The following is a 24297-nucleotide window of genomic DNA, read 5'->3' as shown; positions in this document are numbered from 1 at the left end:
TTTCCTCTGACGTCTTTGGTGGAGCATGACCATCATGATGCTCTTGCTTTCCTGTGTTCTTTCATTCTTGCTTGAAACAAGTCCACAATGGTAAATAACACTGCACATGGTGATTAAGACATTGAAAATGATGTATCAAAGAATTTAAAAAATACTAACAGGTTCTATATGATAAAATTTTTACCTATGGTTCATTAGGATGATATAGTTGATAAAGTTACTCCAGGCTCAGGGAGCATATCTCAAGATAACAGTGTTGTATTTATAAATGGATGACACAGTGTGTAGCACACATGTGATTTCAGATTTTACTCTTTGGAAAGAGGAATATGTCTCAATCTGACATGGTTTTTAAAACCTATTCTTAGGCTAAGAGTATTATGTATTTCTCAGTGAATTTTAAAATATTCATTTATTTAAAAGAGAGAGGAAAAAAGCTCTGCTAGCTCTGGTCAAATGTTTCAGGTTTCGTAGAATTCAGGATTTTTGATATAGACCTTCCATCTCTCCTGCCAGACAATTATTAGATTTATAAGAGATTCCCTTTGGTTTTATATCATGCTGGCACGATATATCTCTGAATTGCCGACTACTATGGTTGTTTTGTACTAAAAGGTGTTAAACACTTGTAATAAATATTTTTCCTTATTTCCCTCAGGACCTGGTTCCATCCCTGGTTGGTGAAGCATAAAAAAGAGCTGTCATGCCCAGTTTTAATAGGCAATAGGATTTCAGGCCCCCAGAGTTGTTTCAGAGTCTGGCAGTGGACGTAATGAAACTGGCCACTGTTGCCACAAGATTTTCCCCATCAAGCGTTCTCCCCTGTCGCCTCCCACAGCTGCTTGTCTGGTGTGCCTATTACAAGAAGAATAGGGCATTTGCATTGGACCGAGCTGGATTTCTTTCTTGTGCTTTATGCTTTCTCTCTCGGCATAACTGTTTTTATTTGAACAAGCCTGCAGTTTTAAAGTCAAGAGTGCAAACACCTCTCTCTCACCTTGAAGAACAGCCTGCCCGTTAAATTCTAAAATATGACCAGGATTAGGTATTTGTGTGTGTATTCCCTCCCCCAGCATCATGTAGAACATTTGTAGGCTCATAACCCCTTCTCCCAAACTGTGCTCTCTAAGGCCCAGTTTCTGATGTGAAAACAGAGGATTGGATCCAACCATCTTTTCCATTGATGAAAAAAGGGAGAGGGTGAGGCTCCTTTTTGATCATGAGAAAGGGATTCATGGGGCTGTGAAGTCCCTGGGGCTCAGGTCCGCTGCTCCAACCAGGCATTGCATTATTTTCTAGCCCCCACAATAAAAAGCAGCCATCGGGAAAAGGCTGTAGTTTTTTGTCTGACATGACAGGTTCACAAGCCCAATAAGAGTATGACGGGCCTCCACCTGTCTCTGTCAAGGCTCTGTTCCTGTTCCCAGAATTCCTTTCTTTGTTGGCTCTATTGCCTGCAGCAATGAGGCAGATAGGTTTCCAAAAAGGAACTGCAGCTTTCCTGGTCAGGAATACTACCTCCCAGGTCCTCCTTCTTTCCTCCAAGGCCTTGTCAGATGTCTGGCTCCCTGCCCAGAAAGTACTATCTCCTCCTACCTGTCTTGGTTCTTGGCCTACACATGAGGAGGTCTTTACTCCCAGGAAGTTAACACTGGCAGTCTCTCCTTCCTTTTGCTCTTTAGGTGCCCTAGGGGCCAGGGACTTTGAAAGAAAGGTATATTATCCTCCTGGTAATTAAAGTGCCCTATATCTTGAGGCTGTTCCTGGGTTCCTATGTTGCACAACCTGACCTGGGATATGGCAGAAACTTGCATGAACTAAAGTCATGGTATGAGGTACGAAAGGGTATTGAGAAAGATTGAATGAAATCATTGGCTGGATTTAACCCTATAAGTATTAAGGATGATTGTTCCAGGTTTCTGAAACAATATCTAATATTGGAAATATGCACAAGTCTTTTCACAATATTGTTATTTCTAGAAGTTTATCACATAAATTAGGAATTCACATTAACACATGAAACTGCCTTATACTGAACTATCTTCAAAGCCGATTCCTAAGAATGGGCCATGAAAGAATCCCCAGCTTTTTTTTTGTACCCTTCTTTTTATGACTCGAGGTAGTGGCTTACAATTGCCTACCTTTTGTCTCCTCACAACAGACACTCTTATTGATTCTGCATCAGCGGCAGCGCTCTGGGCCGCTGGTGGTGCACTGCAGCAGGGCAACATGCTCTGCTGCTTCCTGTGTCCCTACAGGAAATTGGGCTCCAATTTCTGTGGTGCATACCATACACCCAATGCAGCTGGGGAGGAAAGGTTTTGTTGCGTGGGGTGGGGGAGGAGGTGGGGGGAGTTATTTGCATGAAGGTGGTATTGCGGTGTAATGCAACACAAATTTAAAAATGCTCCATTTGGCCCTGAAGCATTGCAAAGCACCACAGAGATGATTGGGGTATTTTTTGTCCCTTGTGAGCCTGTAGCTAGACAGGCCCCATTGGCCCCCACAGCAGACCAGGGAACATGGAAACATTCATGTTCCCTTCCTGCAAGGCAACAGGGGGCCTAAAGCGTGCCAGGGTCAGGATGGGGGCAGGCCAATGTTCTGTGACTGCAGGGATTAACCCCGCTGCCATATGGGACTCATAGTTTGGTGCAGAGATGACTGGAGCAATGACCTCACTTCTCAGCAACCTGGAAATGGTCATTGTGCAAGGGGGTAATGCTCTAGTATTCACCCAGTGTAATGACATCACGGTTACATGCTAGGAACACCAATAACTTCCTCCCATTTCTCGGAGAATTCCTCCCCCACACCCAGTGGGAAGATGGGAACACGGCCCACTAAGCTGAATGCAGCACACCTGCCAGATATTAGACCCCTTTCCCTTGTTTTGCAGTCCCAGATTGTAAAACCAGGAGGTTTTCCTATTCTTAATGAGCTGCTATTTATGATTGTAGGGCAGAATTCAGTTTGGTGTGTCATAAGTTGTAAAGGTCTTTGTTGTTTGGAAATTTTAAAATGTGAGTTTCTCATAGGATCCCTATGAGAAGCCTTTTGGAGATATGCTTTGGGCTGAAGCAGGAGGGGGCAGTTGAGCAAGTCACACTGTGTTGGACAGAAATCCTTCTTTCCGCAGAAACACTCCAGTGGATCCAAGCCATACCGGGTAACTTTCCTCCAGAGGGACATCTGTTGGAGTGCAACAGGACAATCATGTAGAAATAAATCTGAACCATGGCAATGAGCTTGTAATTTATATTTTATTTTGCACAAGCTTGCATATATACTGCACATACATTCAGTTTAGAGAAGATGGAAGGCACACAAGGCAATTGAACTACTGTATCCTTTAAGTGGTACAAAGCAATAAAGGTAAAGGTCTGGAGAGTATACAAAAGCTTAAAACACACAAAATAAGATTCCCTCCCTTCCCCCCCCCAACCATTTTTCCTGATTTCTTTTCAATTTAGTAGCTGCCAAGCTAGAATTGTAACTTTTTTCAATCAATTGTCTGCTGCACCTTTTTTCCCTCCATACAGACAGGGGCATCTTCATGTTTTATCACATCATCAGTTAATATTACAGTACGTCCTTGGCAATACAAAATTGTACATCATCAAATAAATTAGGATAAATTAAACCAATAAATTACGCAAAGTCTTCAGAACAACAGACAACAACAAAAATTTCCACAGTTGAAATTGCCTCTAGCTAAAAAATAAAATTAAAAAAAATCAAAAATTGACTTCATCAATTCAGTTATTATCCTAATTTTGAATTAATGGGTCTTTATTTTTAAAAAAGTTTAATAACGCTATTTACAACATATTGCTAAATAATATAAAGGCAATTTTTGTCACTTTTGTAACTATGTACATATGAGTAGTAGCTGGGACAATATCGGTATATGCCTTAACCTTTGACTCTTCCAGTTAAATAAATATATTCGACTCTTGAGTTCAGATTATATGGTAGAAATATTTACTCACTATAATACGTTTTTTCAAAAGAACACAAAATCCACAAAACTGAAGTATTATATTAATGCCTTAAGAAATTTCACATGGGATGGATTTGAGTTAAAATTTAAACTTGAAGTCTCTCATCCAGATTTGCCTCTATGTTTCTTGTATATTTAAATATTTTGAAGGTGGTTGGCTGACTAGAGAAAATAATTCTGGCTCAGATGATAGGAAAGGCAGAAGTCCACCACCTTGTATACTTTCCCTAAAAAGATACAAAGGTTAAACACCAGGTTTCATCCCAGCTCAAAATATGAGCATTTTCTATGGTTTACAACCAACAGTTCTACAGAAAATAAAATTGCATTTCCTTCAAAAGAACATTTAAGTGCAATACAGTGACTGCTTACTTATCAACCAGTTACATTCTTCAAGGGGAGCTTTTTGAAAACAATGCTTATTAAAATTTCCAACACAGAATAGATATTTAAAAGAAATCTTTCACTAAAACATCAATAATCAATAATTACTATATAATACACATGACAAATAGAGGGTGATTTTTTTTCCAATTTTTTAATTACTTTTCATGTACAATGCTCATTTGGGGGAGGTTTGCAAACCATTTCTTATATATATTTATATATATTTATATATATTTATATATTTATATATTTCAGTTCTGCTGGTGAAAGTCCTATATTTAAAGCCACAAAATCTTCGCTTTAAGTTAGTATTAACCTGTGGGGAGAAAAACCCTTTGCCAATAAATTACTTTGTGCACATAGACAAAAAAAATTCTGTAATTTTACAGAAACTGTATCACCTATGTCCTGGACATAAGATGAAAGAGACTTATCTTTTAAAAGTATTGAGTTGAGATTTTTAAAGAATGCTTTCAAGTATCTGTACAGTTACTGTAGTGTGTCTTACAAATTTAATAGGCGTTCTCAGAATGCAGTTATTAAAATCATATGTTTTTATTCAACAAGAGCCATCAAGCTGAATATATACATTGCTTTATAAAAGTTCCCCTCAGCCATAGATGTTCACCCACATACCTGGTACAGTAATAACAATTCTGCAAACTTAAAACACTTAAAATTAAATAATACTCAGAGGCACAAAGCAAACCTCAGGAATATATGGGCAACAATTTTCTTAAATAATTACTACATTCTAATATCTTTCACTTAAAAAAAAACCCATTTAATGTAAGCGTTCCCATTACACCACCAGAGATACAGTAAGAATTAAATGTTTCATAGTTTCAAATAGAACATTCTTCTCACAAAACATAACAAATGTCTAAAATAGGTTCTTAATCTACACTGGAAAAAAGTAAGCTTTCACTTCACACGCATATTGTGTGTGTATAAGCATATATACATATATATACATCTATATATTATCATGTATATATGCGGGTATATATGTATGTATATGTATACACATTTATATAATACGTATGAAATATTGCTTCTATACTACTTTTTAATAGGCTAAGAAAACACAAGATCTGCACCACTGTTACAAAAAATTGGCTTCTACAAGAAAATTTTCAAAATTGAATGCTGCTCAAATGACCGAGAAAAAATAATTTGCATTATCAAACTGTTCTAAAAATTCTCTTCTTCAAAAATGTATTCTCCTGCTTTTGTTTTTTTTTAATTTTCTTTAAAAAGACACAAAATATGCATAGCTATCAACATTATGTCAAACAGCTGGAAAAAAGGGGGGAAAGACTAGTGTTTATTGCAGCTACAGTAATTGGAGGGAGCGGGGAGTTCAAAAAGATGAAAATTGTAAGCCACAGAAGGCACAAGAGCAGTTGTACTTGGGGGGGGGGGGGGCTGGTAATATAAAGGATTTGTTCCTAATCCTTCCGCTGGTGAATTTAAGATCTAGGCACACACTATAGCCTCAAGTTTCTATGAAGAAAAATGAAATATGTTAGAGGGAAACAAATGTCAAGTGTGGGACTGGGACAGTTTTAAAACTACTTTGCCTATGTAAACCTGGCTTTCCTACACCAAAAATAGATATCTGCCTTTCATGACCCACTCATATGAATTTGTTGGTGAATAGGGGTGTAGAGGGATGGGGGGTGAGGGGATGGGGGGTGAGAATTGTCGAACCCACTCACCAAGACTTGCAGTAGCATGCTGATAGCACCAGCTGAGTGTGGACGTCTGGCTGGCATAGCAATATGGGTCTATGCTGCTTTAACAAGTCACCACCAGCTACAGCACTGTCAAAGATGCTTCAATGCAGAATTTGGTGGATGCAGTATGTTTTATAGCAGTCTGAGATTCCTATTCCCCCCACCTACCTATCTGATTGTAGTTAAGGTAGAGTGCTGGAATTCTATGTTAAACATACCCCCCTCTAAATATACTTCCTACTTGACCCAGAATTCTTTTTGAGAGGAAATACTTTATTCTGTACAACTGTGGTGCAGATATACCCACATGTACTTAGGGAATTATTAGCTGACTTTCCCTAACCTGTGGCATTATTATCATTGCTGACTATACTGGCACAACCTGATGTTACCGATATTTAGCATTCATGTTTTAGGCCACAAAGGAGGACAAACCTGGCAAGCTCTTGGTAACTTCCTCCACACTGAACACTCTGCATCAATTTATGTCTATAGGATCGTTAAAAACATCTTTAAAATTAAATATGAAAGAAATTTTTGGGAGGTGATATTGAAGCCTGCATGAAATACAGCAAAGATCATTGTCTGATACTTTTTAAAATTTTCCTTTGGAGGTGCAAAGGAAATGTAGCCTTATAATGCAACAAGATTATCATAAAATAATTTGTTAATATGTAATCACACTCTCCAGTGTTTGTTTTATCTTAGTTTAGCATTCCTATGCATTATTAACTAGTGGTTAATTTATAAATAAATAAATAGATAGCATACGGTCTAGTTTAGCTAGTCACAGTTCAGTCAACTAAAGGAACACTAGGAATAAAAAGCAAATAATAAAGGGGAAGTATATACGAGAAGTGCATCTACATGTTAAACTGAAGCGTAGCTTTAGTTTTTGTGTTTTAGGTTGTGTTACTGAAATGGCAGAGTTTGAGGGGCTGCCACTGCAGTAGATTTGCCAGCTCTGTGTTGGAGAATGCCTTAAGATTTGGGGGATGGAGATTGAGGGTGGGCTTTGGCAGGGACTTCAATGGGGTACAATGCCATGGAGTCCACCTTCCAAAGTGGTCATTTTCTCCAGGTGAACAGATTTCTGTCACCTGGAGATCAGTTGTAATCCCAAGAAACCTCCAGCTGCTACTTGGAGGCTGGTAATCTTAGACTGAAGTTCATTTCTGAGTGGCTATTGCTAGCAATGAATCCAGTGGAAATTTTTGATATGCACAAGATTATGGGAGAAACAGAGCTCTTGAGTGCCTCCTGTAGAGTTCCAGAACAATTATGAAGAAATGGTTGTAAGTGTACTGTGCTAAAATGTTCACTCACAATAAGAGTGCAACCACCATTTCTATCCTCTTCTAGGTGGAACTGCTACGACACAACTAAAGGATGTGTCCAAACATTGCTATGAGCAGCTACTGACATGTGGAAACAGGAAGCACAACATGAAGTGCTTCAATAAAAAGTACTTGCTAATCCAGGGGTTCAGAATTACCACCACCTCTGTTTCGACTGACAGCAGTTCTGCTTCCCATGATAATCCTGCACCTGAATATGCAGTAATCAGAATAGGGACAAGCACCATAAAACAAGTGGATCAGAGGTGATTTCAGCACATTGGGCATCAGCAAAATCCTGCCTCTAGTGCTGCTCTGAAAATCTGCATTTTATGCACAAAAAAAAGAAAAAAAAAGGCGATTTTGGAGGGGTCAAAGATTGTACTGGGGAGAAAGCCTGGGAAAAGCAAGGCTTGCTTTGATTGTAATGCAGAGTTAAGATGGTGTCCCTTCATCCCACATATATAACCAGTGCTCGAGAACCATGTCAGGATCTGCAATCCAGACATCTGTGTGTATGTGCATGTGGAGGAGATTGTGCTCCCTCGGTCGGACTATGCAGTTGTGTATTATGTCTGGATACATTTTGCTTGCTTGCTTGTGCAAGGTTATAGTGCCAGTAAAATCACAGATCCGCAAGCAGAAACTTTATTTTCGTATGCGAAAGATGGCCCTTGGATTTCAGCCTGGGTGTCCTAGGTTAATTTTTTAAATAATCAGCAAATTAAGGCTTATCACTGACAATAACTGTTTCATCCATTTCTGACTGTCAAGCAGTATTTGTAAAGTAGTATCACTGCAATGACCAGGTCAGATTTTTAAAAAAATGTCACGGGGTACAGTTTCACCCTCTGAAATCAAAATACAGTTTTTATTATTAAAAAAAAAAAAATCAAGAAGAGAGGAAAACCGGGGGGGGGGGGGGGGGGAGGGAGAGTTCTAAGAAAAGTAATTTGCTAAAGTGTAAAATAGCTTCCTTGGCTAATTCATATCAAATCTGTATCAAATTGCCTGGGAGTAAGTGGGAAAAGGAAAATGCTATCTCAGATAACAATAAATTCTTACTGCATCTGTACAAAAGACAACAGAGAAAACAACAAACATACAGAGTCATAGCATATAGGAAAAACACTACACCTAGGCAAAAATGTCAAAATGAAAAGGAGAAAGCTGAAGAAAGCACACAATCTTACAATGAGCTCTTTCTTTAAAAAAAATTAGGCTGATTATCATGTTTCCCCTTCAGCAAGATTCATATAACATTGTTACTATCTTTCGGTATAAAACATTTGCATCACTTAGACCGTTTATGCACTGGGAACTTCACTGCCCTAGCTCTTGTGCAGGAGCACAAATCGGGGGTGGATGAGACACACCAAGCCAAATGCTCCCCCATGAGGATGCAGGAAGAGGTGGGGCAACCTGCTATGACAAAAACTCCAGCCTGTAGCCCACCATGAAACCTCCAGTGCAAAAACGGTCTTAGTGGAAACAATCCACATAGATTTATATTTGGATTGCTTCAACATGCAACCCACCTAAGTCACCCATGGCCAAACTAGATGATATGGCAAAGTAGGCGCACTGAAATTGGTAGCCGTGCATGTATCCTCCCTCTGCCTTAATTGACTGTGTCTGGACCTCCTGCCTGTGCTTTTTGTTTTTTGCTCACAGCTCCTAGTGAGGAAATGCAGATCAGGACACAAGTACATTGTCCTAACCTTCTGCAGAAGTTTGGAACCCAACACATAACTGCTGTTTTCAGTACTTTTAGCATACTACCTAATTTGGCCCTGAGACTTTTTGAAATTGTTTTCATTCATGATCAGGATGCAAATTGATCCATGTGGCTTTTTACCACAAAGTGATCACAAAAAGGTTACCTTGAGTGGGAATAACAGATAACTGAGATGAACCCCACACACTGCACTCGTGTTGCCTCTAGCTTTTGTGGTACAAGAAAAATTGTTTGGATCAGTCTGGTTCATTGTTAATACTTCACTTATTTTTGAGGAAACAATAAATGTGGTGAACTTCTGCTTTCCTAGCCTACAGGACAGAAGCATAAAGTTTCTGTATGATTTATAGACACAATCCAGAGCAAGTTGAGCCTGCTTAAATCCCAGTAAGAAAACACAGTTAACTGTTTATATCTCATGTGTCTTAGCGAAATGTACACTTTTCTCCAGTTTATGCCCTTTATATGTTGTGGCTTGTTTACTTCTTTAAATGCTATTTTTTTTCTGTGAAAATGTCTTTATTTCAATATATAAAAAAAGATTATTTCTTTGTTGAGATGCTTTGTACTTTTTCTTCCTGTTAGCCTCAGCAATTTTGGAATAAAACAAAAGGCTAATAAAATTCACTATTTTTTAGGTACAAATATCACATATTTAGGTGCTTGGGGAAAAGAGGAATTCATTTTGACTACGATGCTACTTAATGGCCAATCCCTCTCCAATATTAAGCAGCTTGATCCTATAGATGTCTACTCATAAATAAGCCTAGGTAAATTCGGTGGGACTTATCGCCAGATAAGTGTGCATAAGAGTATAGCCTTATCAGTTTATTAATTTCACAAGGTAGGTTTTATGACCTGCTAAAATCTCCCATTGAAATTCATGTGAATCAAAAAGTGTACCCGTAGCTGAATCAGGCCACCAGTTTTTACTCTATGGAGAGAGAAATTCAACTGTATTTTTTAGCAGGCTGACCATATTATGAAATTTAATTCACTGATACAATATTATGTATACTTGCTTTGACACTTCCCCACCTTTTGATTTCTAGTTTGTGCAATAATGGGGAATAAAGTCTGGGTAAGTAATGATGGGGCAATTTTTAAAAAATCATCTTCTGGATTAGATTTTTAAATTCCACCCCCATCCCCATTTGTTTTGATTCAAGGCCATGCCTTCTGGGCATGGGTCTGAAATCTATTCAGTGCTGCTGTGTTTCTCAGGATATATCCCTACCATCCCTCCCTTTTCCAGATTAGGTGTGTGTGTGGGGGGGGGGGATGGAGAGTTTTAAAGTGGAAGAGTCCCAAACTGAGGATGCTGAATTCTTTCTTGGCACTACCCAGAGATGATAGGAAAGATTTGGGGCATATATTGTTTTTATAAAGGAAAAGCTTGAGGACTGTGGTACGAACCCTGATGTGATATTTTGTGTATAACTAATAGGGGTGACTCTTGTGATCTAAGTCAGGGGTAGTCAACTTGTAGTCCTCCAGATGTTCATGGAGTACAATTCTCATGAGTCCCTGTCAGCAAAAAATCATTAGGGTTAAGCTAAAGTCTAAACTTGTAAAACGCCTCCAAAGAGCTCAATGTTAACACAGTGACAACACTGCCTGTGAAACTGCACTGTGACACTTGTCTTTCTAAAACAAAATGCTTGTAGTGAGAAGAGAAAGGAATGCCCTAAATTTGCTAAAGCAGCTTAAACACACTTCAAAACATACTTCTCCCTGAAAAAAAGATTAAATTCTCTTTCCTTCCAAGTTTTAAAAAGTTCTGGGCTAAAGTGAAATGAAGGCTGGGCTAAAGTAATTTGCCTCTTGTTAATTACCTCAGTTTAAAAAACCCATAAGAGATTCTGATCTGATTTCATATACACATATTGAATATATTATATATGTATATGAAATTAATATAGACACGCACACGCAAGCACACACACAACTTGGGCATCAAAAGGAGGGGGGACTGCTACTTTTTTATACATTCATAAATAGTGGTTGAAATCTTTACTCATGGAGGAGCTCTTGGAGGCAGTTTGGGGATTTGAAAATCTCAGGAACTTCACTGTCCAGTTTACAGATGACCTTGTATATGGCCTTCTTCCAGGAAGGATCAACATCTTTGCCTGCGATAATGGCATTGAAAAACTCTCGTAATGTGATCTGAGCCACTTCCAGGAATCTCTCTGGAACCTGCTGATACAAGGAGACAATGGCATTAATAAAAGTTTTCAGTTTCAAGTCTCTGGGTCTTCAAAGGAAACTGAGCTAAGTTCTTGCCTTCAAAAGGGAGCTTATATAGCACCTGCATTTTCTAAATGCGGCAGACCTCTATTCTCTTAGGCAAGCCTGTTATATATAGTACAATAGTAATAACTTTTCAAACATGTGTTAGCTAGCTTTGTAAAGTTGAACCACAGAATGTAGGTATTAAAATATGAACATCTGGGTTTAGACGGTGCTGGATTTATACGATATAATTAGCAGAGGAAGGGAAGGGGGGAGCAATGGCTATTGCCTTGAAGGTCTACAGGGTATTTTGCCTGCACATTTATGCATTTGTTTACTCTTTCTCCATGAGTATTCAAATGAGAATTGAGTGTGCGCTGGAAACAACATAGTCTCTTAATTTCTACAGTCAGCTTTGGTCCCAGCCAGTGCTGAAAGCCATCAAAGAAATAGGGCATCTATGAATGTTTTGCAGTTTTAAAAATGAGCACCTAATAAGCCATCCTCTAATGGCTTGCTTCATTGGTTGCTTTGTCTGTGTTGGTCCCATAACACTTCCTTGTACTCAGGCATTATGGTCCCCCCTCAGCCCAAACATCTCAATAAAACCATATTCATGCAACAGGGGACTCTGCACATGCTGTGACCACAGACCCAAGTTCTTTTTTGATCCATTAGGCTTCTAAATGACAATCCAGTTCATTGGGTATATTGAAAGTCATTGCACATGGACATGCTGTTTTCCGTAACTTCCATTACTATATATTTTGAGAAAGTTGTCCTTTTTATTAAGACAATTTACTTTAATTTGTTCCTTCTAATTAAATCATTATTTTAGAAAAGAGTTTCACTACAATGCCTCACAAGGTCTTCTTCACAATACAGCCATCCCTGTGAACAAGTGGCTGATGAAAGAAGGTGCATGGGTGTTCACTGTGCATTTAGGCATTCCTGTATATGCTCTACAGACCAAAATCAATGTGTCATCCAGACAAAGCTTTCTGCTGCCTCCAAGAATCACATGAAGCTCCCTTATACTAAATTGCACCATTGGTCTATCAGAGTCGGTACTGTGTACTCAGACAGTCAGGGGTCTTTCAATCACCTTCTGTCTGATCCTTTTAATTGAAGATGCCAGGGATTGAACCTGGGACTTTCTGCACACCCAGCAGAGGCTCTGCCAGAAGAAGCCTCTCATTCACTTCTGAGTAACTAGAGTGAAAAATGAGGATGCCTCTGGTACCTACTATTTTGCAGTTCCATATGTAGCCAACAAATCTCCCTTTTATTCTTCTACTGCACGTAACAAAATGGTTCTACCTTCTTCCCCTACGCAGAAGGTCTGAATATTATCTTACTTCTTACATTATAAAGCACTGGAAGCTTTCTCATGTGGTGTAGCAGATGACACACTAATGATCTATTAGCCAGATTTTGCCATGAGACAGACATGTGATCAGCTGCTGCTACAGTCAGTGGGAGTTACTTCCATGCACTAGAGGGTGGAATTTGGACCCAAACAGTGAGTGTCCTTTGCAGAAGGCATATTGACTCACATTGCTAAAACTTCTTAGCCAAAGGAGAGACATGCAAAGAAGGGGGTGGAGTGGGGTTAATTAATTTGTAAAATTACAATAGTTCCTTTTTATTTTGTGAAAAAAGAATGTTCCAATGACATAACTCTATATGTTACTTTCCTAGTAATTCAGTCTCTTGGTATTCAGTCTAACTAATCCATGTTACTGACTGAAGGTGCTGTGATCAGAGCGTGTGCATTTACAGGATACATCCCTTTAAATGGGTAGCACAGGCTATGGAACAGCACACTTCATGGAAGTAAAGTGGATCAGGAAGGGTGGGAGATGTTGGTGAAGTTTTATAAACATTTTATAAAAAGGACAAACATTTGATACATTCAAATATTTCCCTGAGGAATTAGATTAAAAACCTCAAACAACAGATGTTTTTGCCCTCAAAGTTGTGCCACTGGTAAGTCCATAACAATGATAATATAGCTAATAGGGAAAGGCATAGGCCAGGGTGGTTTAAAAAGTCAAAACAAAATCCAATGCTGACTTGAACTATGTCAGACCATAGAGAGCCAGCTTGGTGTAGTGGTTAGGAGTGTGGACTTCTAATCTGGCATGCCAGGTTTGATTCTGCCCACCCCCACATGCAACCAGCTGGGTGACCTTGGGCTTGCCCAGCACTGATAAAGCTGTTCTGGCCAAGCAGTAATATCAGGGCTCTCTCAGTCTCACCTTCCTCACAGGGCATCTGTTGTGGGGAGAGGATAAAGGCGAATGTAAGCTGCTTTGAGACTCCTTCAGGTACAGAAAAGCGGCATATAAGAACAAACTCTTCTTCTTCTTCTATGACCATAATGTGGTCATGTCAATCCACCTACCCTTCCCAAAATTACCTATGACAGGCCTGGAGGGGGTGGGAAGGGGGGGGCAGGTGGACTATACTTCCCAAACATATCCTGCAGAATCGCACCACTTCTGCTGTTTCTTGAAGCATGAAGAACGTTTCAGGGGTTTCTTGAAGGTAAAAAAGTTGGGAAAGGCCTCATTCAAAAATGTGACAGTGATTTTTTCAACAATTTCTGCAAGCTACAAGAGTTCCAATATCAGTGTTGACAGAGAAACAAATTAATTCCTGCTCCCAAAAGTAGGAACCAGCCAGGCCAGCAATGCCAAATAACAAATGGATAAAAAGAACTCAACGAAGATGACTGGAAGTGTAGAAAAGCTGTGTTAATACTTTGCTGCATATTTGTAGGAACATCCACTCTTCAGCTCTTTTTCTATAGTAGAATAGTTGAAGAACAAGGGCAATTTCATGAAAAAAACAGAGATGGAAGTAATTGACCAAGGCTGAAGAGCACTTATATAGGACTTTTTCAAGACCTTGCATTCGAAACTGTTGATCTTTCAACTAAAACATATAATTCATCACCAACATAGCCTTCTTTGCCATTATAATATCCCTTTGAGGGCTGGCTGTGATCTTGGAATTTATAGATCAGTAAGTCTAACCTAGGCAGACTGTTGGAAATTATTAATGCTAGAAAAGTTAAACATGCAAACTTGTAAACCAATAAGATTTGTTTCTGAACAATCAGCATGGTTTATGCAAACAACACTATGACTGATTATGCATGGGGGGAAATGGCTGGGTCAGTGCCTGCATGACAGTGGGACAAATCCCTGTTTATGTATGATGTCATATCTGACTTGACCCCCTCCCGGCCCTTGCCTGCTTTAGGGCTTCTGATGCCCTATGTTAAGGGAACGCTGATTTTTCAGCATTCCCTTTTTCAACGCAGGTGCCATCGGTGGCTATGCTGGGCCGCGCTTATGCATACAGCATGGCCCGTTTGGCTCCACAGCACTTTGCAGTGTTTTCTTCATCCCCATGATGGTGGAATAGCATTGTGATGCTATCCTACCTTTGTGCTGTGAAATCCCCACTGCCCCCGCCACCACAATGAGGCAGGGTGAACCCTTTCTGCCCCAGAGTTGGGGCAGATATGGGCCTGACCGTGTGTGCCAGTGGACTTCTTCCCCTGCTTTCCCTTTCCTGTCCAAATTTACCTGGAAGTAGCTAGAAGTTCTCTTGGTGGGGGATCTATTAGACACGCAACACCATAATACATTAGCATGTCAGGAGCTCTGAGATGAAATGTTCTAATCTTCCTTGTGTCCAGTATATTGCTAAAACAGTGCCTATGGTTTAATAAAGGCCTTGCCCCTGCTACATCCAGAGATGTAGAAACAGGGCAAAGCATGGAAAGACTTGTAGGCCTTGCCACATTCTCAGAGACATCAGTGTGAATCCAACTTAGCCCAACTAAAGGCTCCAACTAAAGGCTCAGAATCAGGATGATTCTGAGCCTTTACCTCAGAATGCTTTCCCTTAAGAAAGCATGCTGCTTGTGAGAACACAATTTCTAATTTATTTACTTATTTTATTTCTACCTTGTCTTTCCCCCTAATTGGGACCCAAAGCAGCTTAGATATTTCTCCTCTCCTCACAACAACCCTGGGAGGTAGATTAGGCTGGACATGAGTGACTAGCCAAAGATCACTCAGCAAATTTCCATGGCAGAGTGAGGATTTGGATCAGGATCCTCCAGATTCTAGTCACACCATGCTGGATCCCAAATGTTGCTCTGAAAGGAGAGACGAATGTGTTTTGCACTGAGCCCATTCTGAATAGGGTTTGAAGAGAACACCAAATGATTCAGGATGTGGGTTTCTTCAAACCCATTTTGAACTAAGCCAGACTGAGAGCTCTAACAGTCACCCTGTGTTGATATTCAATTGTGTAGGCTTTATACATGTGATTGGGGCTGTTTTGCAGAAATTTTAAGCAAGCAGGTATAACCCTTTCTACTTGCATCAAGAGTTTCAGGTGGGTAGCCGTGTTAGTCTGTTGCATTAAAAAACAATTGAGTCCAGTAGAATTTTAAAGACAAACAAAATTTTTCAGGGTATAAACTTTTTGTGAGTAAAGCTTACTTTGATGCAAACAGAATGAAGGGCTGACTTTATTCTATTTGTGTTTTAAGAAGTGAGCTTTGACTCACACAAAATTTTGTTGGTCTTTGAGATGGTACTGGACTCAATTTTTAAAAAATTCTGCTTGAATCAAGTATATTGCAGTTGAGTATCAGTACAGGGATAGTATTGTTTTAAAATTAGACAAAGGATTTCTGATAAGTGGAAGAAGTTAACTTTGAAAATCGTTTTAGTGGATTAAGAATAAAAGACACAGAACATCACAGCTAAGCATAGGTGCAAAACATTTTCCTTTTACAAAATGAAAAGTGTTCCCTGGAGAACTCTGGGAAACCTCTTGTTCAAGCATTTCAGACCATTGGTTATCAGTTAAAGAAAATGTGTGGTCTTGTCAAAAATTACTGCTTTAATAGGTAAATGCTTCAGTTCTATGTACACAAAAAATATGTGAAGTGTCCATGAATGCATACTTTTCACCATAAAAAGGCAGATGTGATAGTGCAGTAATGGTAGTGGTATGAATGAGAGACAGATCCTATTATTGCTATGGAAAGCAAGTAAGATAAAGCAACATTTTGATATTATTTAGGTTGAGTCTTTGTAGGCAATTTACAAAAGTGGGTTTGTTTATATCCCACTTACCTGTAAATATAAATGCTTTTGTCTACTGAACTCCTCTGGGCTCTAAGGAAACACATTCAGTTTGAAAAGCTGCCCATTCAATGTTTCCAAGGGTTTACAATATACTTCAACAATTCCTGTCCCAGTCTATTTTTATTTTCCACTCCTTGCTTCCTCATGCCAGGGGGGCATTGCTTATTCCTTTGTGTTGCATACTATCCTAATAGCCAGGGTTTAGTTTGAGCCAGGGCTCAAAAGGGCTTAGCTTTGTTTTCCATAACAAGAACCTTCTAGAATGAGAATAATAAAGGACTCCCTGAGCATGTGCAGAATTTGCTTCTCATACCATAGACCAGGCCCAGCCATCTTTATTTCAGCTAGGATTCTAGGGGACAGTTTCCAGGTCATATGGAATGACTTCCAGGCTGACTTCAGCCTAGCAGCCTCTCCTTTGAGAAACAACACACTCCGAGTATCATGAAGCTGACTCCTCACACCCCTTTTCAAAAAGAACATGTTTTCTTTATAGAATTCCTTCCAAAGCACGGGGTCTAATTGTTGTGGCTGGATAGTTAGATTGTTCCATTGAGCAATTAATCATTCAGCTGCCCTAGTTGTGTGTCTGGGGGTAGCTTTTCCCTGGCCTTAAGTCAGGATGACCTAGTCAGTACATCTTTACACCTAACTGACTGAACATCTCTCCAGTAGAAACATCTGCAGAAAATGCCTCAGTGACAAATAAGAACCCCATCCAGATTTCTTTTTATAGACTCAACAACAATCTCTACTATGAACCCACAACATTTTCCAAGCATCAGGTGGCAGCAGTCAATCAAATAATAATACTTCACAATCACCAGGAGGAAAGACAATGCAGGGAAGGGAAAGACTAGGTGGTGGACTTGGTATATCCTGAAAACAAATGACTAAAAATCTAGACAGGTCAACCCAGCAGTGTTTATGAAGCTACAGGTAAAAGCTGCTGACTACCTGGGGGAGTATTGTAATCCAACAGAGGATTTGTTTGTCCACTGCTAAGCTCCTATAGCATTCACAGATATAATTCTTGCTCACTCTCCCACACTCAAAGCCTATTCACAAGAGCCTTTTTCAGACATTATGTTTGAGGGTATCCATCAATGCACTATCCACAATCCTCCTGATATGCATAATAGTTATTTCGTCTGGATAGGGCACAGCATATATTTTCCAGGTCTACCTCAAGCCCTATTTTATGAGGGTTCATATTCAAACACAACAAATATGAAAAATACACACATTGCCCCATTCTAACGTAACTGCAGCCACTCATACTGGACGACTAGAAGTAGCATCTTCTTCTGGAAAGGTGACTACACAACCACAAATGTGACATCTGAATTACTGTGATTACATGGGAAAGACCCATGTGACTGGCCACATTCACCCATCTGCATGATCTAATTTTAAAGCAACTCATAAATTGTTCTGACAGAAATATGAACAATGGAAATACATTTGCCCTGTTCCAGTAGGGAGTGTGTGATGACATTCCACCACATGCATTATTGAGCTTGTTGGACTCTGAGATATAATTCCTCATTTTATTGTGATTCCATATTAATTTTGAATTTATTTATTTATTAAATATGCATATTCTATCTTTCCTTGTGACTCAAGGGGGTTTACACATAATTTTAAAAAATGACAATTTAAATGCAACAAACTAACCTTTACCAAACCTCTTCTCCTGGGAAAAGATAACTGCAGTCAATATTCTATTAAAAGCCCTGGCAAATAAAATCACTTCTCAGTACTCCTAAGATTTCTTCAAGATGGCTTCCTCCTCACCTCCTCAAGCAGCCTATTCCAAAGAAAGGGCTCAACAATGGAAAAGATGGCTGGGCCCTGCTAAATCAGTTGGATGATTTTTTGATATAAAATGTTAGTCTGGCTGAGAGGATGCACTATCATCCAGGAGAATCCAGATTCAAATCTCACCACTGCTATCAGCTCAGTCCTCCTGCTCTGAGATCTCCATCCTGGCATCACAGCCCCCCTGCTGCCACTTGATAGAGCAGCAGGGGGAAAATTGGGGGAGGGGGAATTTCTGTCAGAACATCACTTCTGACATGAACCCAGAAATAATGCCATCACATGAGGGTGACACTCTAGGACAGTGGTCCCCAACCCGTGGGCCGCGGCCCGGTACCGGGTCGCGAAGGCCTCAGCATCGGGCCGCGGTTCCCTCTCCCTGCCCCCCCGCAGTAAAAAACTTCCCAGGCCGCAAGCTTGCGGCCCGGGAAGCTTCTTACTGCGGGAGGGGGGGAGAGAGAATCAGGGCCGCGCCTGTGCATTGCGCATGCGCGGCCAAAATCGTGCATGCGTGGCACTTTCACGAATGCGCAAAAGTGCCGCTCATGCGCGATTTTGCCCGCGCATCGTGCATGCGCGGGAGCGGCCGCACATGCATGGCATGCGCGGGTGGGCAGTTGCCTTGCCGGTCCCCAGCCTCAAAAAGGTTGGGGACCACTGCTCTAGGATTTCACTGAAACTCTATGGTAAATATAGTTTTTCAGGGGACTCCTAGAGGGTGGCATTGATGTAATTACTGCACTACTGAATTTAGACCAGAAATGATATTTGGCAGTTCTACATGATCCCGTCTTTTGCCAGTTGCCAATGCTGGCCTGATAACCCTATGTCCTTAGGAAAGCCATAGTCCTCGGCCACCATCTGTAATATGGGGATAATACCGTGTTTCTCCGAAAATAAGACATACCCATAAAGGATTTCTGTTTGCACAATACATGCCATAGAAGTAAAGATGTGGCTGCCGTTTTACTCAGCACTGTGGGTCTCTCTCCCCCAGCACCAACCAGCAACACTCTGTGGTAGGGTTGTGGCTACTTCAGTGCCCACAGATGCCTAAGGTGACTAGTGCAGCAGCATGGAGGAGAGGGGCGGAGCCAGCACCAGTGCGCTAGCTGGCACCCACATGTGAACCTGGGAATTTGAGAAGAGAGGAACCCCCATGGTGTATAATGCCATGAAGTTCACATCCAAAGGAGCCTGCTTTTCTAGGGGAACTGTTCTCTGTCAGCTGGAGCTCAAATTTAATTCTGGGAGCTCTCCAGTGCCCACCTAGAGGCTGACACCTCCACCTGTTGTTGGTCCACTATGTGAACTGGTTGGTTGCTGTGTGAATCAGGGTGTAAACTGCACAAAGCTTTTATTCCAATCCCAGGTCAATTCAGTCCCTGCCGTCTACACAGAATGCGATTTCCATTTTGATTTGGGGCAATTTAAATTTTCCTTCTGCAGCAAGAAGGATTGATCCAGAGTTACCCTACCTTTATAGTGCGATATCTTAAAGTGCTTTTAATGCTCAATATTTTTCAAATCCGGATTGAGAAAGCAGGCTGTTTTGAACCTCCGTGGTAGAGACGCCCTGATTGGCCAAAGGTGGCCATGTGATAAGCTTAAAGGAGAAGCCCCTAATTTCTCTCAACTTCTGTTGGTCTTGTATTTTTTCCCCCTCCTCTGCCTTCTTCGATCCTCTCTCCCCCCTCCAAGAAAAGAAAGAGGCTCCCTTGGCTCCCCCCCTTCTGAACTACCCTAACCACGTGCAGAACACTTTCCTGTTTTAATGGGGGGGGGGAGAGGAAGACCCGAGATCAAATCGATATGAATTTTCAACAGGATTGACAATGGAATAAACAAAGTAAGTGCAGACTCTTCCCAGGATGCTGAATTAGATGGACAACTAATGTGATCCAGGAAGGCTCTTCTTATGTCCTTATATATACACCCAGCAACAAACTAATGTCCCCAACCCTCCCCCCTCAGGGTCTGAAGAGAAAGTGCAGATAACAAATACAATTATTATCATTATCATCATCATTATTAATAAATACAGCCACTTGGAGATAGTGGTTGTTACTAGTTGCCCACAGCTAGATTTAGCTTTAAAGCTCACATGATGATATTGGTATTTTTGAAAGAGCTCTCTAGCCTTGTGCCTACATATTCATTGTAGCAAAAGAGTGACCATGCTCCTACAGGGCTCCTGCCTTGATCATCTTGTGTTACACATCAGACCACTTATGGGGAGAGCAGAAATGTACCTACAAAGCAAACAGCTTGAAATGACAAACATGTAAACAAAACTGCCTACTGTTTCATCAGTTACAGCAAAACAGATTTTTGAGCAAGACTTTTCCAGTGGATTTTGGTATGTCACCAGATCCTTTGAATCTGAGCGCACATTCAGACTGCAAATTTCTACCTCCTGTTTCAGCCCCACTTTGGGGATCTACAGCACTACAGTCTGATTTCTTTATCACTATTTTTCACAAGGCTAATATTCCATTAAAATGGGAAATAATTCATAACTGTGCAGATCAGGCATAAGGTATTTAATATTGTTAGTTTGCTCAGTTAAGCAGATGGAACATCTAGAAACTGTCACAGAAAAGTTTGCACATAATTATTGAATTCCCCCCACCCCACCCCTGAAATAAATCTGTTCTACTTAGATTTAGATGTGCTACACATTATATAGCGGTTCCTCCAATGGGCATGCTATTACAGTTAGAGAACAGGTTTTTGTTGAAATCCTATGTGGAGAGCAAAAAGAAAGAAAAGAATAAAGAAAAGCTTGACACATAAAGCATTTTCCTGAATGGGCAGACCTTGTGGCCACGGTCAAAGGCCAGTACTGCTCAGTGTGACCAAATGACTGCCTCAACTTTCCCTCACACCAATCAGACCTAATTCATAGGAAAACAAATCACACTTCCTGCTCAGCTCCATGAGGCCCCTGCTCATCTCCAGGAGGAGATAAGACCCCTCAGAAACTTGCCCCCCTAGTGTTCCCTAGTGGTCCTAGTATACTTTTGAGCATCTGTCCAGTCATAAGGACACCTGATTCAGGAGAGCTGCAACAAATTCAGAAAAAAAACAAACTGAAGTTACTGGTTTCAAAGTAATTGTTGAGACTTTCTGACTCATTTGCCTAAAATACAGATACTAAGACCAGAACTGTTGTTCTGGAGGTTGGGGATGAATGCTGGCCCACACAGTCTTTGCTGGTGGCCCAGTGTTTTTTTTTTTTGTTACTTCTGTTCTTTTTTTCCCCCTGCCTGAGCAGCAAAGACTTTACCATCCCTTCTCTCCCCCCTCTCCCCCTCCTCCTCTTCCCAGTTGCTTTACCTTCAAGGATGATTTGTTTTATTAAACTGACTGTCCCCAGCCTCTGCAGTACATAATAAAAGCCTGACATAGCAGCCTGCCTGCCTTCTGTGTCCTGCAGATACTCATCATAAGTGTCAGGACATACCAAGGTTAGCGGTCACTGGAAGTGTGCTGGCTGGCTCGGGCTTTTGCCAAACACGCTTGGCAGCTGAATGAATGTCACAGAGAATAGAAGGGGAATTACAAAGGTTAGAGAGAAGACAGCCTCGCCTTCTCTTTCTTTCTTTCTTTCTTTCTTTCTTTCTTTCTTTCTTTCTTTCTTTCTTTCTTTCTTTCTTTCTTTCTTTCTTTCTTTCTTTCTTTCTTTCTTTCTTTCTGCGCCCTCCTCTTCTAGAGACAAATGCACTGATTTCTCACACCTTCCTGAAAGACACATCAGCTTGCACAGAATATTCTATCAGTGCCTAAAAAACTTTTCCATTGTTAACAAAACTGAATATGCTTTTTTTTTTTTTTAAGGCTGATGTTATTTTGGAGCACTCATGTCTTCGCTTCATCCTCTCTTCACTGGAGATGTAAGATGCTTCTAAGTTTATAATTCCAAGAATGAGGAGCTGGGTTTTTTACAAGGCACATGTGCCATTACTGAAAGCAGCTTATAAGTACAGCTCCCCTCATTAATCTTGTGAACATGGTCCCCATCCCAGCACACGTGATTTATAGGGGCGATCAAATGGGAGATTCTCTAGCATAACCTCTCCTGCAAAGAATGCAAACTGTGTGAGAAAGAGCAAGTTGCTCTTGTGCAACTCCAATTTTGATAGCGCTTGCACAGGAGAACTTTCCACCTTAGAACTTCACCCACTGCCAGCATCACCTTTATATTTTAATTGTGTCAGAGCTAGAAGGCGGGGAGAGTCAGGGTGATGTGAAGATCGCGGTGGTGTCAAAACTGATCTCCCAGGGAATTGCATTTTGTTTTTTTGACTATAAAAGGGCAATAAAATGCTGACTGTACGAAGACAATGTCAAGGAGAAAAGGGTATTGGTATTTTGGATACTCTTGACTGCTCGCCTTGGAGAGAGAGTTATTCTTGTCACAAACCCTTTTGTCTGCATCTGCTGACTGCTTGCCTGTAGCCAGCAGCATACTTTAACTGTTTTGTCACCTCCTAACATCACACGCATCAGCTGTTGTGCTTTTGTTACGGGTATTGTCAAACTAATCCACTGTGGCTGTTCTAGTGTGCAGTAAATAAAACAGAAACTGCTTCTCAGACAATTCTGCATGAATATTTCAGATGGCTTTTACAATTCTGATTCACAAAATAAAAAAGCACACACACATAACACACACACAGAACTAGGCTCAGAGGCCTTAAAGCTATTTGCACGTGGCCACTTCAATTGTTTTGGAGTATATAATAAAGAGCTGTTCTTTTCTGTGCTAACTTTTGAGTGCAGCTCTTAGGATTTTTTTGTAACGAAAATGCTGATTAAGACAAAGTTTAAGTTTCTTACAAAGTTGCTCAGACTGAGTTTGCCCAGTGTTAAATATGAACTGGTAACTCCCCGCCCCCCCAATTATTCTTTTGTTTTTTTCAAATAGCAAAAAAAATGTGAAATTATTCAGGATCAGCAGAATGTAGAAGGTATTGAATTTAACACTGTTGCTTGAAATATGTTTGCTGTAAAATGTTTATGCTTAGAAAGTATCTCCTGCTATGTTTGATCTACTTCACCTCAATTGGAAAGTTCTTTCTCCTTGACATCTCCAAACCCAACAACATTTTGAAGAGTTGTGGGGGAGTATCAAGGGTACCCATTTGTTTTTCCCTGCAGAGCGACTAACAGGTGGGGTGTGGGTTGTTTAACATTGGGAAATGGCATGGGGATTCATGGGGTTAGCGTTCTGCTCTCCCAGCCCCACAGCCAAGATTACACCGTGGGCTGTGTGGCTGCTATATACTTTCTGAAATATGCAGTCTCTATTCATACTTAGCAGGGTTGCCAGCTATGGGTTGGGAAATGCCTGGAGATTTTGGGGTGGGGACTGGGGAGGACAGGTCCCACAGCAGAGTATAATGCCATGGGCTCCACCCGCCAAATTGACCATTTTCTCCAGGGGAACTAATCTTTGTCATCTGGTGATCAGTTGTAATACCAGGAGATCTACACATCTGGAGGTTGACAACCCTGGTTCAATTTCTTATCCAGTTTAGCCTTTCCATTTCAAGGTCTACTGAGCCAAGAATTTCTGATTTCCAACAATTCCAGTTTGCATGCTAGGGAACTGTGATTCCCCAAACCAGAATTATCAGCCTGGAGATGGCTATGTAGTTTTTCAAGAAAACGATAGTATTTCTAGCATATTCATTTAGTATAGAAGGGCTGTTATTTCATGCCCTACTTTTCACTACCTGAAGGAGTCTCAAAGTGGCTTACAAACACCTTCCCCTTCCTCTCCTCACAACAGACACCCTGTGAAGTAGGTAGGGCTGAGAGAGCTCTAACAGGACTATGAGAGCAGCTGTGA

The 24297-nt window shown here is 40.6% G+C and overlaps 1 protein-coding gene across 14 annotated transcripts in view; it reads right to left on the bottom strand.

Moving 5' to 3' along the window:
- Positions 1 to 3249: 3249 nt before the first annotated feature.
- The window catches only part of PROX1 (prospero homeobox 1), an 83190-nt gene continuing 62142 nt past the window's right edge, over positions 3250 to 24297 (bottom strand). For 12 of the 14 annotated variants that reach the window (XM_077339036.1, XM_077339043.1, XM_077339013.1 and 9 more), the window contains one exon: positions 3250 to 11406. In XM_077339036.1, the coding sequence (XP_077195151.1) occupies positions 11218 to 11406 (189 nt within the window). In that variant the 3' untranslated portion in view covers positions 3250 to 11217. The remainder of the gene's footprint in view (positions 11407 to 24297) is intronic. The other 2 variants (XM_077339077.1, XM_077339098.1) reach the window with 1 other exon arrangement.

Source organism: Paroedura picta, chromosome 1 (genome assembly GCF_049243985.1).
Source record: "Paroedura picta isolate Pp20150507F chromosome 1, Ppicta_v3.0, whole genome shotgun sequence".
NCBI lineage: Eukaryota > Metazoa > Chordata > Lepidosauria > Squamata > Gekkonidae > Paroedura > Paroedura picta.
Note: the sequence above shows the minus strand (reverse complement) of the source record. Positions and strands in the feature narration are given on the sequence as shown.